A 14135-nucleotide genomic window follows, 5' to 3' on the forward strand; every position below is an offset into this window, starting at 1 on the left:
AGCGCTCTCCTTGTTCGGCCTGTGAGTTTAGGTGGACGGCCTTGTCTTGGTAGGTTTACAGTTGTGCCATACTCCTTCCATTTCTGAATGATGGCTTGAACAGTGCTCCGTGGGATGTTCAAGGCTTGGGAAATCTTTCTGTAGCCTAAGCCTGCTTTAAATTTCTCAGTAACTTTATCCCTGACCTGTCTGGTGTGTTCTTTGGACTTCATGGTGTTGTTGCTCCCAATATTCTCTTAGACAACCTCTGAGGCCGTCACAGAGCAGCTGTATTTGTACTGACATTAGATCACACACAGGTGCACTCTGTTTAGTCATTAGCACTCATCAGGCATGTCTATGGGCAACTGACTGCACTCAGACCAAAGGGGGCTGAATAATTACACACACCCCACTTTGCAGTTATTTGTAAAAAATGTTTGGAATCATGTATGATTTTCGTTCCACTTCTCACGTGTGCACCACTTTGTGTTGGTCTTTCACCTGGAATTCCAATAACATTGATTCATGTTTATAGCTGTAATGTGACAAAATGTGGAAAAGTTCAAGGGGGTCGAATACTTTTGCAAGCCACTGTATCTGGGCTCTAATCTGAGTTCCTGTTAACTTGTGATTTCTGAGGCTGGTGACTCGGATGAATTTATCCTCAGCAGCAGAGGTGACTCTTGGTCTTCCTTTCCTGGGCCGATCCTCATGTGAGCCAGTTTCATTGTAGCACTTGTAGCACCTGGTTTGTGCGACTGCACTTGAGGACACATTGAAAGTTTTAGCAATTTTCCAGACTGACTGAGCTTCAGCTCTTAAAGTAATGATGAACTGTTGTTTCTCTTTACTTAGCTGATTGGTTCTTCAAGAAAGGCACACCTGTAAAGTGAAAACCATTTCAGGTGACTACATCATGAAGCTCATTGAGAGAAGGTCAAGGGTTTGCAGCGCTGTCAACAAAGCAAAGGGCTTTGTTGACAGCGCTACTTTGAGGAATCTAAAATATAAAACATATTTAGAGTTATTTATCAATTTTTATTTGCTACATAATTCCATATATCTTGCTTCATATATTTGATGTCTTCAGTGAGTATCTACAATGTGTGTCCAAACTTTTGACTGCTGTGTGTGTGTATGTAAGCATGCGTAACTTGACGAACAGGCTATGATATAAGCCAGAGCTATGACAAATCTTTTGACAGCTTAAGTTATGCAGCCAGCCTTGAATAATTCATTATCAGACATTGGGTTAGGTATGATAATTGACTCACACTCTTAAGGCATTCATTCCATTGAGATCATTAAAGTCCATGTATAAATGAATCTGGGGGACTGGAGCAACCACTTTGAAGAATGTGAGCAATACAGGATGAGAGAGCCAATGATTGAATGAGATGAGCAGGAATAGATGGATCAATAGATGCATATAAAGGGAGATTGCTTAAATAACTGGGGACAATGAAATTTTATAATTTGCACATTAATAAAGCATGCCCAATGTAAATGCTCTTGCCAGACCTTGAAGCACTACTCAGACATAAATACAAACTGCCTCTCAGTGCTAGAGGCTCATGGAAAGTCATATACTTCTCCGAGGCAGCACACTGAAGTTGTAAATCAGAATAATTAACTGACAAAAAATATTTTTGTGCATATTGTGTCATCATTAAATATATGGCTCAATAAAATCTCATTTATAGTGACACGGACATGTGAAAAAGAAAGTTTTCATAACATAATGAAAAAATAGCAGCCAAATGCTACTAATCAACTGCGTTTGATTGGCTGATAACCAGCCAGTGTGAGCATCTCTTAAAAAAACTAAAGTTTTGGCAGTTTGCTGGTCTGGAGCATTCAGGTGTGTTAACACAATGTCTCAGTCTCCTCAGGCGTGGATACCCAGTCAATTCCACCAAAGGTCAGGCTATGCAATGCTCAGAGAAACTACACAAACAAAACAAAGAGCTACAGCTACAGTTAGCATGTTAAATGTTAAAGTTCATGACAGTACAATTAGAAAAAAACGTTGCCAGGAGAAAGTTTCTTCTCTTCAAAAAGTTCATGCCATCATGGCTTAAGCTTATAAAACTGCATCTGAACAAGCCAAAAGACCTCTGGAACAATGTCCTCTGGAGAGATGAGATCAAAGTGAAGATGTCTGGTCATAACAGAGAAAACTAAACATATCAGCACAAAAACTTGATCGAAACTGTTGAGCACGGTGGTGGCGTAGTGATGAGTTGACCTTGTTGGAGCCACAGGACCTTTACACCTTGCAGTCACTGAGTCAACCATGAACTCCTCTGCATACGAAAGTATTCTAGAGTCAAATGTGAGGCTAAATGTGGGGACAGTTAAAGTCTGACCCAAACTAGAACGTGCAACAGGACAATGATCCCTAAACACAGCAACAATGGCCGAAAAAGAAAAGAATCAAGGTGTTTCCTGTGATCCAGTCAAAGTCGAGACCGCAACTCAAATCCTGAGGCAATTGTCAGCACACACCGCACACCCATTCTTCATAAAAGAATGAAGATAAAAACACTGTAAATAAACATTGAACGGCATTGCAAGACGGTTGCAAAGAGGAGTGGCAATAACAACAAAATAAAGAAAGTAATAACAATTGCTGACAAGGTGCTTCTAAAAGCCACTAAATCGCGGGGTGTTCTTAGCTTTTTGGATGCAATGAGTCCTGTGAAAACTTTTTTTTTCACTTTGCTGTATGAGAAAGCCACAATTTCTGCGAGTTAGATGAGAAGATGAATGCTGCTTTACTTTTTTGCACCCTAAGTCGTGCAGCTACACAGCAAAACGCTGACTAAAGGGAGGATAATAAGGTGATAACGTCAAGTTGTATTATTTATTGGTCTCCTGGAATACACCATGCACAGCAAAGGAACTATACTCTTATAAAAATGGAGCTTCCTGTTCAGAAAAAGTGTTACAAATTATTTCCAAATTGAATTTAATTTAAATGAGGATGTTCTGGGTTAGCTGAGAGCTGAGTCCAAACCGGCTACAGCACTGAATTAGAGAAAGGGAAGAAAATGGATGCACTTCCAGCAACTGTTAAAAGACTTTAACTGCTGGTAGTGGGGAAACACATTTCTTCCTAGCAACCTGTAATTGTCACGTGGTTGCCGACCTGTCTCGAGGCCTGAGTCACCTGGGATTCAATAGTATCAAACTTCTGATCTAACTGATGGCAAAACAGTGATGTATATTTCCCCAAATGCTGGCAATTCTTTTAAAGAGCTTGTTTCTTTTATTTTTTTATGATTGCTGGGAGGCAAAACTGTAAATATAAGGTTTGGTTATTGGCTGAAAGAAAAAGATTGCTGAGTGAAGTCGTGCATTCATTTCTTTCACTTCAAATTTAGTTCGCCGCCACCTACAAACAAACATTGTAAGTAAATCAGTTCAAACATTATTTTCACTCACCCATCCATCATGGCCATTATGTTTCCACAATATGTAGGAGGAAATGTATGTTTCTGTATAAAGGCCATATGGTGCTGCTGACTGCAGAAGGGCATATCAATCAGTGAAGTGTAATTTTGTGGCTGTGCTTAGCTAAAGGCAGCTGCGAGGCCTGCGAAAGCATGTTTTTGCTAACTATGAGCTCAGAAAAGCCCAGCATGACAGACTCATGTTCCCAGCAGCTGTTTTTTTTCTGCGTTTTTTTTTCTCTCCTAATGTACAGCTTTATGAACAACGGACCACAGTGAAGCTTGAGATGTAACAAGTGTGAAGCCGCGTTACTCATACAAAGCCGGGTAGACGGGCACTGACAGCAGCCACGCCGGTGCCGTCTCCTTCTTGTCAGTTTTTACCAGGTGTGCTGCCGTAGAAACCAGCTGTAATAACACCTGATCATTCAAGCTGGTCTGTCAGGCAGCAGGAGAGGGAAGAGCTCAATAATTTCACATGTAAGAATCCGGCGATTCTGAAGAGTGTGACAGAATATAATGGGATTTGATGAATCACTTCATCCAGAAAAATAGCCTTGTAAATTTGAAATGATTAAATGGAAGAATGAAGGAAAGAATATATTAATATTTAATAGCGGTGAGCCTATTTTGAAAAAGAACAAAGGTAGGGTTTCAAATGAGGCTACATTAGGAGATTTTACTGGGACTCTTAAACTTTCAGGGTGATGTGATAGAAAAATCCCACAATGGGTATTTTTAGAAAATGAAATAACAAAAATGGTTACCACATTTGTAATTACTGACAATGATGTTTTAAAACAAAGCAATCCAAATATCTGTTTGGATACAGCGCTGGTATTGACACCAGTGCTGGTATTGGTATCAGATCGATACTAACCCGATAGGATCAATATTTCTTTCTGTCCTCTAAGCTTAGTAAGTAAGCTCAGTCCTGTATTTACTTGGTATTGGACCAAAACTAAAATTTTCAGTATCGCTTAGCACTAAATAAAGGCACCTTGACAATTTTTATTCAAGCCTAGCAGTTCTTCTGTAGTGTTCTTCCAAGTTTAGCTCCTGTAAACTGTCAGTAGGAATGTGTAGGACTGTGTAGCATGTATGCATGAATGCATCTGAGTCCAAAGCAGCAACACCCAAGAGCTAAAAGATGGCACACTAGGGACAACAGGAGTTGGAGACCCAGGCATAACCACATGCATTTATTGCAACTGTGCGCCTTTGACATGGTTGCTTTGAAGATGGGTTAGGGTCCACAGCCACTCCCAGCCAGTTGTCATCGTCAAAGTGCCTTTGGCTCATCAAGGTGGCAATAAAACGACAACAAGATTCAGTCTGCTGTCAGTTTGAGATTGAGTGGAGTTAAGTTGGCACTTGCATGCAATCTGTTTGTGATAATGCAGCAATTAACTGTGAAAAGTCAGCAACAATCTGCTGCTGTCTATGATTCACATTTACTAATACTTCCATTCCCAGTCCAGCCAGAACCTCATAGATTTAAAACAGAAATTAAGAAAGTCATCCACAAATAGTGAGGTAGCTTCTGCAAAATGACCAAATCACTTTGCAACCCTGCGTTTATACAGGAATAACCAGAATGCAACAAGTTGGCAACTAGCTGAGTCGAGTCATCTATTGCAAAGAGATGCATCACAGACAAACTGTGTTGTTTATTCTAGGTTTTATATAAAAGATGGATATAGCCACCATTATGTGGTGTTGGCAGTCTCTCTGCATTTATCAACTGGATGGAAAGTATTTGTGAGACTGCAATCAGTTGGATTGCAGAGTCAAACTTGTGATTGAAAGTCTTCACCCAGAAGTTTAGGGTGTTGCACACTGAATCTCTGGGTAGCCAACTAGTTGTGCAACTACTTACATTTGACCTCCAACGGCTAAAAAGTAGCAAAACTAAATTCAGCCCAGTCAGCTGATCATATGGGCAGCCACTAATCTTTCCTTGTTACAGCAGTTTGCTGTCTTATTTTACTCTAGTGTGACTGAGCTTCAAAACAAGTTAGCTTCCATAGTCTCCCATGTTAAAAGCATAAAGATACACCTTGCTAACATAGCAAGCTTGCTAGCATTAGCTGATAACTCTACCTTCTCTTCCAAATTTGCTCACTAATGGCTCTAAACACAAACTAAACAAACAAACAAAAAAATGTAACCAAAAAGCTAAATTTGATAAGTGACATGATGGTGGCTTTATCCATCTTTTATATACAACCTAGAGTAAGTAACACGTTCATAAAAGCATTCCTCCAAAGCACTACTACTCGGTCAAAAACTCCACAGGGAACCCGTGGAGCATTTTAACAAAGAAAACAATGTATTAATTCAAGCGTTATTTCTTTGAGAACCCTGACAGCACATTATCTTCAGCCTTGGTTCTTGATTTTTTTGTAAGCATTTTTCTGTCTCTCGTTGTTATGTATGCAGTCATTTTCTAGAAGATGACATCCACATTCTTAATCCCACATCCAAAGCTGTGATTAGCTTGGTTGTTACCGAGCCAAGGAACCAGCATTCAGACTTCTCCTTAATGGGAACAAAAGAGCTTAATCCAAGCCATGGAAATACACCCTCACCAAATGTACATAATGCTTGCGGACAATTTTACCACATGCTGTACTCATCATTTTTTTGAAATACTGGGAATAGATATATTTTTGCGCTGTTAATACAAAGCAAAAGAGTAGTTGCACAAAACCAAAATATCACTGAGCCTCTTTGCACTTTTAATCTCATGAAAACATAAAAGAATGGAGTAGAAAGAGTTTCCTGCAAATGCTGAATCACATCTTTGCACCTAAACGTGCGATGCTTTCTGCTTCTGCACTGTGTGCAAGGTTACAGAGCTCATTACACACACATGCGGCGGTCGGCCTCATAGTTACATGGACACTTTCCCTCAGAGACGTGATCTGCTTACAGAGGAAACGGTTTCCTGTGCCCCTCCATTTTCCTTTTGGCCTTATGCCGTGATAGTATTCTGTTTTTGTTTTATTTTCTGCTCATTCCCCAGGCGCTAGGCAGGCCTGTCACATCCCCACCACAATCCAGGTGTAATAACGTGTGAACTGCACAACAAAACCGCTCAGACTCAGCCCCTGAGCGGCTTAGGGAACCCCGATAAACCCTGCTACTGATAACACTGACAGCGACAGCCTGCCACAGCACATTCACGCACAATGTAAGCCTAACACACGCACACAGGCCGCAAACATTACATGTTTGTTTGCAGCACCCGTTTGGAGGCGTCTACTGAACCATAATTATTATAGTTCTAATATTATATAAGAATATAAAACAATCTCTCCTTTTTACCCTTTTAAATGTTTTCTCATATAATTTAAGTATCGTGTGTGACTTTGCCTCATATAGTAACACCTTTTTTTGTGCAACTGGCATTTAGCCAATCACAACCCAGCACACAGCACAACATGTTTGCTGAAGTCACTTTTGAAATATTGATAATTTTGAAGCATCAAGTGCAGAAACTGTAGACACACTGTTGACCAAAATTATTAATACGCGTTTAATCTGGCTTCCATTTATAGCTGAATTTGTCTGTGCGAGAGCCAATGAAATGAAAAGGGAACAAGCAAATAAAGACACGAGCACTGACAGCTGGACGATAGCAGTCGTTAAAGCCGCTCTCTGACGCGTTTCCTCGACTGTAACTGAAAACACGTTTTCATCTTCATCTTCTTTTCAGCTTCAAAACTATTTAGCCCACAGCTTTACGTATGACGAAGCTCCAGTAACGCAAAGCAAGCAGATGTGTGAGCTAACTCAAAGCTACTGCATGGCCAACATTAATGCAAAGCAAACACTTAATTCTTACATATGTTGATAGTTACTTGGACAAAATGTGCTTAATGTTCTCTGCTCTGGTGAAGGGACTTCCATATTTGCTCAGTTAAAATGTTTTCCTGCTGTCATTGTGCAGTGCTTGTGTGTGGGTTTTATAATGTTAGTCATTAAAGTGTCATTTTGAGTCTGAACTATTTTACTATCTGGGTTTTGGTCTTTTATCAACAGCGTGACCTGCAGTGTACCCCTAAAATATCACCTGTTATTAACATCTGATCTGTATCTGACACATCGTCTGCATGCTGACAGCTGACGCATACATTTACATATATTCCCGCAGCTTTTGTTGGCCTCTCTGTTGACCTTTCAGCTGATGTTATTTATTCAGAACGTGGTCACGCTGCGAGCCTCAGGTGTCACAATAATGATATATTGATGATATATTGATGATAACTGTGATATTTAAAAAATGAGGTATCCATAAATTAAAAATGCACGTGTCATGGATAACTGTGTTAATTGTCTCGGTCTGCCACACACTTTTACATTTTGATTTTGTAAATTTTTGATAAATCTTCTATAAATTCTGAAATCAGACCAGCTTTAAATACTGCAGTTACACCAAGCTAAGAACCAAAAGCAAAGTGCTCCTGACTGTTGTTGGCCTCATTTACATCCACAATTGCTGTGACTTGTTTGAACCTTTCCCTACAAGTTATTTGAACAGAAATCTAAAGCTGTTGCAAGACATCTGTCACTACCTGTTCAACTAATCAGCCAGTTACATGGCAGCAACCCAATCCCAGTTTAGGTGTGTATACATGGTCAAAACAACCTGCTGACATTTAAAGTGATCATCAGAGTAGGGATTGGAAAATCTCCCATGAGCCATAGCTCTCTGGATGAAAATGTTTTGTTGCTTTGAGAGGTCAGCGGGTATTTAAGAGACTATTTAGAGCTAATACGAAGGCAACAGTGAGTCAAACGTTCTTCTGTGTACCTAGAGTATAATGAGGTATGCAGAAGAGCAAATGCACAAAATGTTGAAGCTGGACAGCAGCAGAAGACCACACTGGGTGCCACTTCTGTCAGCTAAGAAACTAAGGCTACAATTCACACAGGTTCACCAAAATAAGCCAATAAAAGATTTGAACAACAGATCTTATCTGATGAGGCTTGAGTTCTGCTGCTACATTTGAACAATAGGGTCAAAATTCAGCCTAAGCAACATAAAAGCCACAAGCAATCCCACCTTGTACCAGTGGTTCAGGCTGGTGGTGTAACGGTACATAGGATATTTTCTGGGACCCCTTAGTACCACTTGTGCATTGTTGGTAATGCCACAGCGTATGTTCTTCTAGCACCTTGTTGAATTAGTTCCTCAAAGAGTTAAGAAAGATCTGAAGGCAAAAGAAGGTCCAACAACCTTGTCCGGGTATGTTAAAGTGTCCATTATTTCAAACTAGCAGACCTTCGTCAGAGCATCACACATACTGAACTCACTCCCAGCCAACAGTTAAGACTGAATGAGGAGTCTATACTACATTTTCTAAAGTCAGAAACCATGAAATTAAAAAATACTGTTGAACAAAAGCCTAATTGTTAAAAATCTGTCGCCACAAAGCTGACAGCTACCTTCAACATTTTCCGAGATTTGCTATCAAACTGTTATTAAACGGCTGACTTTGTACGTTTAAATATGCATGATGTGGACTGAGGTATCTCTGGGTTAAAAGAGAGTTGATTTTGCATTTTAAGCTTTCTCCTAAAATGAACGAAAGGAAATCAAGAAATTCCCTGGAGTCTCCCTGCTTCGTCTTGCTCCAATAATGTTGTATGAAAAAAAGACAAGACGATCCAACCTAAAAATACTCTTCTGCTCAGCTGGTAACGGGCATTTGAGGAGTCACTGTGAGTCACAAAGAACAGGTCCCCTGTTCTGTCACCGAGCATAGGTAGTGACAAATAAAACCAGTGAAGTGTGTGAAGATTACTGACATCTGAAGCAGCTTCACAAAGACAGACAAGTTCGCTCAAAGTTACCGAAGTCTCTAAATTCCTACCCTTTGACAGTTTCTTGACAGCACCCCCATTGACAGCATTGTACAGTTATACTGTTGTATGGTTGGAGAAGCCCCTCTTTAAAATTCCACCTCTGTGGTTTTACCAATGGCCTGTTAAAGGTTAGGAGCAAAGGGGAATTCATGAATGAGAAAGTCAACATTACCATCATCCCAGACATCATTCACATGCGGCTGTTCAAGCATGAAGAGCTTCTGCTTATCAAAAGTCAACATTCATCCAATCTATTCACGCGTTTATCCCCCGTAGCTGATTCCGTTTATGATTAATGCTTACACGTGTTTAATCAGGCCTCATTGAAGCCACTTATTGAAATTCTGTCACTGTGAACTGCTCTTATTATCAGCTTTTTGTAGCAAGGAGCATCATTTTAGGTTGGTTCGAGTCACTGTTAAATACATGCAACTCAAAGAACGGATAAATAAATGTGATAAATCAAAAGTGGAATTATCACACACAATATTTTTTTACATCAGTTATTTCCTGTTTAACTTCTGCACCAACACACATATTTATTTTACTTTTGTTGTAAATGTTTTTTCCGCTTGTGTTTGAATGTACGCCACACTCGTCTTATTTCACGCAGATTCTAATATTAAACAAACTCTGGAGTTTCCTCCTTTTTTGTTACTTTATGCATTATTTGTGCAGGATTAAAGTACGCAGAATCTCTCGAGAGCATGGGAGTTGAATAAATCTGTATAAATAAATCATCAGTTGGTTCATGATAGTCAGTGTTCACTATTTGTAATGCTCCTTTCTGTGGTATCAAAACTGATTTGTGTGTGTGTTGTTCCTCCAAACCTCCAGACAGTAGCTTATGTATATAAGGAAGGGAATACTAAAGGAAAAAAATTAGAATTTCCAATAACCTTTCCTGCAATAGTACAGCAGATATGTTTATATATGTTTTACAGCAGTTTCCAGCCAATAACAGCGCCTCAAAATGTACTTGCATAAGTTGTTCCTAGGATTCTTTTTCCCCAGAAAACATGTCCAATATCATTGCAAGTATGCAATTTTGATCATCACTGCTAATGTTTTGCATGCAAGATCAGATGGAATCAGTTTGGAAGTGAGAGGGAATTTTTTCAAGACTGATATTGAAAAAGAAGCAAAAACTTTAAGCTGAGGAGAGAAAGGCATGGCACACTGTCCACCCCTGCTATAATTTGAGTAAATATATGAAATCAAAGGATTATTTATTCAAATAATCATTAAGGAAAATGTCCTTGGTATAAAATGAATATGTACCTATTGAGTACATTTTGTTTGGCCTTTTGGATCCCTCCTCCTGATGAAACACCAGGAGACACTGCATGCTTTCATGTGATGGTTACATGTGGAGGCAGCCTGTGGTTTATGTCCTAGAGTCTCAGACTGTCCACCAAACACCAGAAATGAACGGCGAACAGCAGACTAGCTCTTTAGGTCTGTGGTGATACATGCTGGAGGGCTAATGGAAGCTTTCCTGGTGCTCTGTGGACTCTGTCCCCCTGTGGCATCTTTTTGATGGGTACTAAAGCTGCTGCCTTGGACCTTCTGATTCCTGGATGATCCAAACTTTAATTCTGCAGAAAGCACAGGTGCATACCCTTTCTTGTTAGCTGGGTTAAATAATTTTCAAATCCAGGGCCAGTTCCTAATGAAGGGTAAGCTTTATATTTCTTTTGATATGAAAAGCAGGTGGACAACTCCTCAAGTCTTAATGAAGTGGGTGAAATCCCTGCTTACTCAAACAGTGTGTCTAATGGATTTCCTCCTGCCAGCCTGTGCACTGGGACCGCCGGGCGACTGGAAGAAGTGATCAGAAACAATCTGCTCTGCTCTCACTTTAGAGTTGAACTGATTGCTGTTGACACAAAATGAAAAAAAAATATCTAATTGAATCAGTGCTATCTCATGAGACTTCAACTGCACGGGCCTCGCAGAAAACACTGCATACTGAATATTATTAGACTTTTGAGTTTTCCGCAGCACTTTGCAGCAGGAAACAAAAATCAACACAAATGACATTTATTTTGTGTATTTATTCAACTTAGAGCTCAGAAAACAGATCTTGCGGTTACAGTGCATCGGCTCTCAGTCCAGGCTTTTAATTTACACCTTCAGGTCTGTGTTATGTAACTCTCTTAAGCAACTGTATGTGCTGATTGACAGCAATATTTGTGAGCCTAATGCACAGTGCAGCAATTTTGCAGTGAATGTGAGAACAGGTGAATAATAATAAAAGGCTGGGCTTTAATTGGTTTGACAGTCCCAGTAAAACACTCTGACTGAATGTGCTTATTTTCTTTTAAAACAGTGTTACTCTGAAGATGTTTAGTTTAAAGGAAAATCGCATGTCAGAGCATTTTGAATGAGTTCAGGTGGCACCATTACTTTATGAATAGATCTATGGTGACTTTTATAGCTGATCTAACAATTTGAAATGTTTTTCTCGCAGAGCAAGATGTCAAGGCTCATTTCGAGAGGCAAAAACTCGAGATGGCCAAAATCTCCAGTATGAACAAACAAAAAAAGCGTTAGCTGGGCAATACACTGGCTGCCTGTCCGGGTCCTTTCACCCTATAACTACTGGATAGGCTCCAACCCTTGTGAATCTGAATAAGATAAAGAGAGGAAAATGGACTGTTGGTTGGACTCAATACGTCCATCAAGATTGAAAATTCCCTCCACAGGTCCCAGATCCAGAAGGATATGATTTCACGTTTCAAGTTTATTTGTGACATAACATGTCGAAACTGTTCCAAAAAGTCCCAGCTCTAGATCAGGATTGACTCCAAACTTTAATCACTTGTGAGTTGGGCTAAGCCTCATCTCTGCTAAAAAGTTTTCATGCCAATCCATGTGCAACTTTTTAAGTGATCCTGTTCACAAACAAACAAGCCGGGCCAGTCACATAACCTCCTTGGCAAATGTAAGAAGGATTTTAAATCGAGTCCTGGTTTCCAAGACCTTCATAATTAGGTTATACACTCATAAATTTTAAAAACAACAACAACAATAACAACACAGCAAGCTAGCTGAGAAAAAATAAAAACATTGCACTGAGAATGGAAGGACCAGGACGTTAATCGGGGTTTGACAGCATGTTTTTTGCCCCTCTGGGCTCCATCCGTCCATTTTCTTAACCGCTTATCCAAGTTGGGATCATGAAGATTATCCCAGCTATCATAGGGCCCAAGGCAGGGCACACCCTGGACAGGTCGCTAGTCCATCAGGGAGCTAACACAGAGAGACAGACAACCACACACTCTTACATCAACAGCCAATTTAGAATCCCCAAGCATGGTCTGTGGACTGTGGGAGGAAGCCGGAACAATCCAAACTGCACACAGAAAGGCCGGCTGACAGCGCAGCACCACTGTGCTGCCTGGAGTCCATTAGCAAGTTAATTCAACCGTGCTTGAATGAGATGACTGATAAAGGGTGTGGCATGGTAAACTGAAGCATTTTGAGCAGACTGACATGTATCAGATACAACCTTTCAAGTACTTACAACACATTATCTATATCTATTAGACATAGAAACTCTGGTGTGTTATATGAGGAATCAGTGCTGTAAAGCTCAACTTATCATGGATACAGTGATGTAATAATAAATTGGCACCGGGAAAGCTATGATCCAATACGACTAATTTGGGTTTTAATGCATTGTAAACTTACAATAAGAGCCATGCACTCAGTGCATTAAACTCCTTTGGCCAAGGCTGAATTATCAAGTAGCCTATGCAAAATTATCTCTATAAGCTGGCGTCTCAGGTAGGCGCTTGATGAATTTTTCATATGTTAAACAATAGTCTGGGCTTTGTTTCATTCATCATTACTCATTCATTAAAGAATCGGCAAGCTTCAAGTGTCCTAGATCCCCATCAAGCACTTTGCATGTCCCCGGAGGAGCACTCTGTACAGAGTTTGGATATTTTAATCTTTTATTTTAAAAAATGTTTTCATAGATCCAAGTAAGTAAATAAGTCAGTGATATATAAAGTGCTGTAAATGTCCATTGCGCACAATAAAATTTAGAGGATTCGGGGAAGACATGTACTCACGGGTGCCATCAAAACGAGTGGCGATAGTATCCAAAAAGGTGTTCTGTGGCGCGATCAGACCCCGCATCACGGGCATCCGGGAGCGGGTCGAGCCTCGTCTTTCCCGGCGCTCTGAGCCATGGCTCTCGCTGGCGGTTGACACGAAGCCCGGCAGAAACCTCGAGGATGCCCCCGGCGCTCCTCCTAACCCCTGGAGGAGGGCGCCGAGCCGAGAAACCCGGGACTCCACGGTCCAAAGCTGACCACCGACCACCAAGCAGGTGATCCGGGCTTATAGGAGGAGAGAGGAGCCGCTGGAGGCTACAGGGGTGAGGACGGAGGGATGAAGGGGGGATGGAAGGACCACAGCGCGGATGGTCACATTTACGCACGGATGTACTGCATAGCCATCCCTCTTTCCTCCTCCCCTTCCCGCTCGCTCTTTCTCTCTGCCTCTCTAACACAAACACTTTATTCCTTTCCAAACACTCTCCTCTCAGGCTAAATGACCATTTCCACTCACAGTTTTCTTTTTTTCCACCCAATTTTTGCCCCTCTACCATCGCACCCCTCCCTTTTCCTCCTGTCTTTGAAATTCCATCAATCTGTCTTCACCTTCCCTGCTTTGATGTTCTGATGGAGTGTCTATTTAAAGCTGGTAAATTAAAGTGTCATATTGTCCTTACTGTTTACACTGCGTGATTAACTATTACCAGCATTGTCTGCCACGTTTCACACTTGAAGCTGCAACATTTGTCACTCA

At 40.6% G+C, this 14135-nt stretch overlaps 1 protein-coding gene across 1 annotated transcript in view; it reads right to left on the reverse strand.

Moving 5' to 3' along the window:
• The window catches only part of LOC102306906 (potassium voltage-gated channel subfamily H member 3), a 60377-nt gene extending 46242 nt beyond the window's left edge, over positions 1-14135 (reverse strand). Inside the window, exon 1 of the mRNA XM_005948353.3 lies at positions 13394-14135. Coding sequence (XP_005948415.1) covers positions 13394-13469 — 76 coding nt within the window. The 5' untranslated portion in view covers positions 13470-14135. The remainder of the gene's footprint in view (positions 1-13393) is intronic.

The sequence above is a fragment of the Haplochromis burtoni genome, unplaced genomic scaffold (genome assembly GCF_018398535.1).
Source record: "Haplochromis burtoni strain Fernald_Lab_line unplaced genomic scaffold, NCSU_Asbu1 Contig_560, whole genome shotgun sequence".
NCBI classification, from domain to species: domain Eukaryota; kingdom Metazoa; phylum Chordata; class Actinopteri; order Cichliformes; family Cichlidae; genus Haplochromis; species Haplochromis burtoni.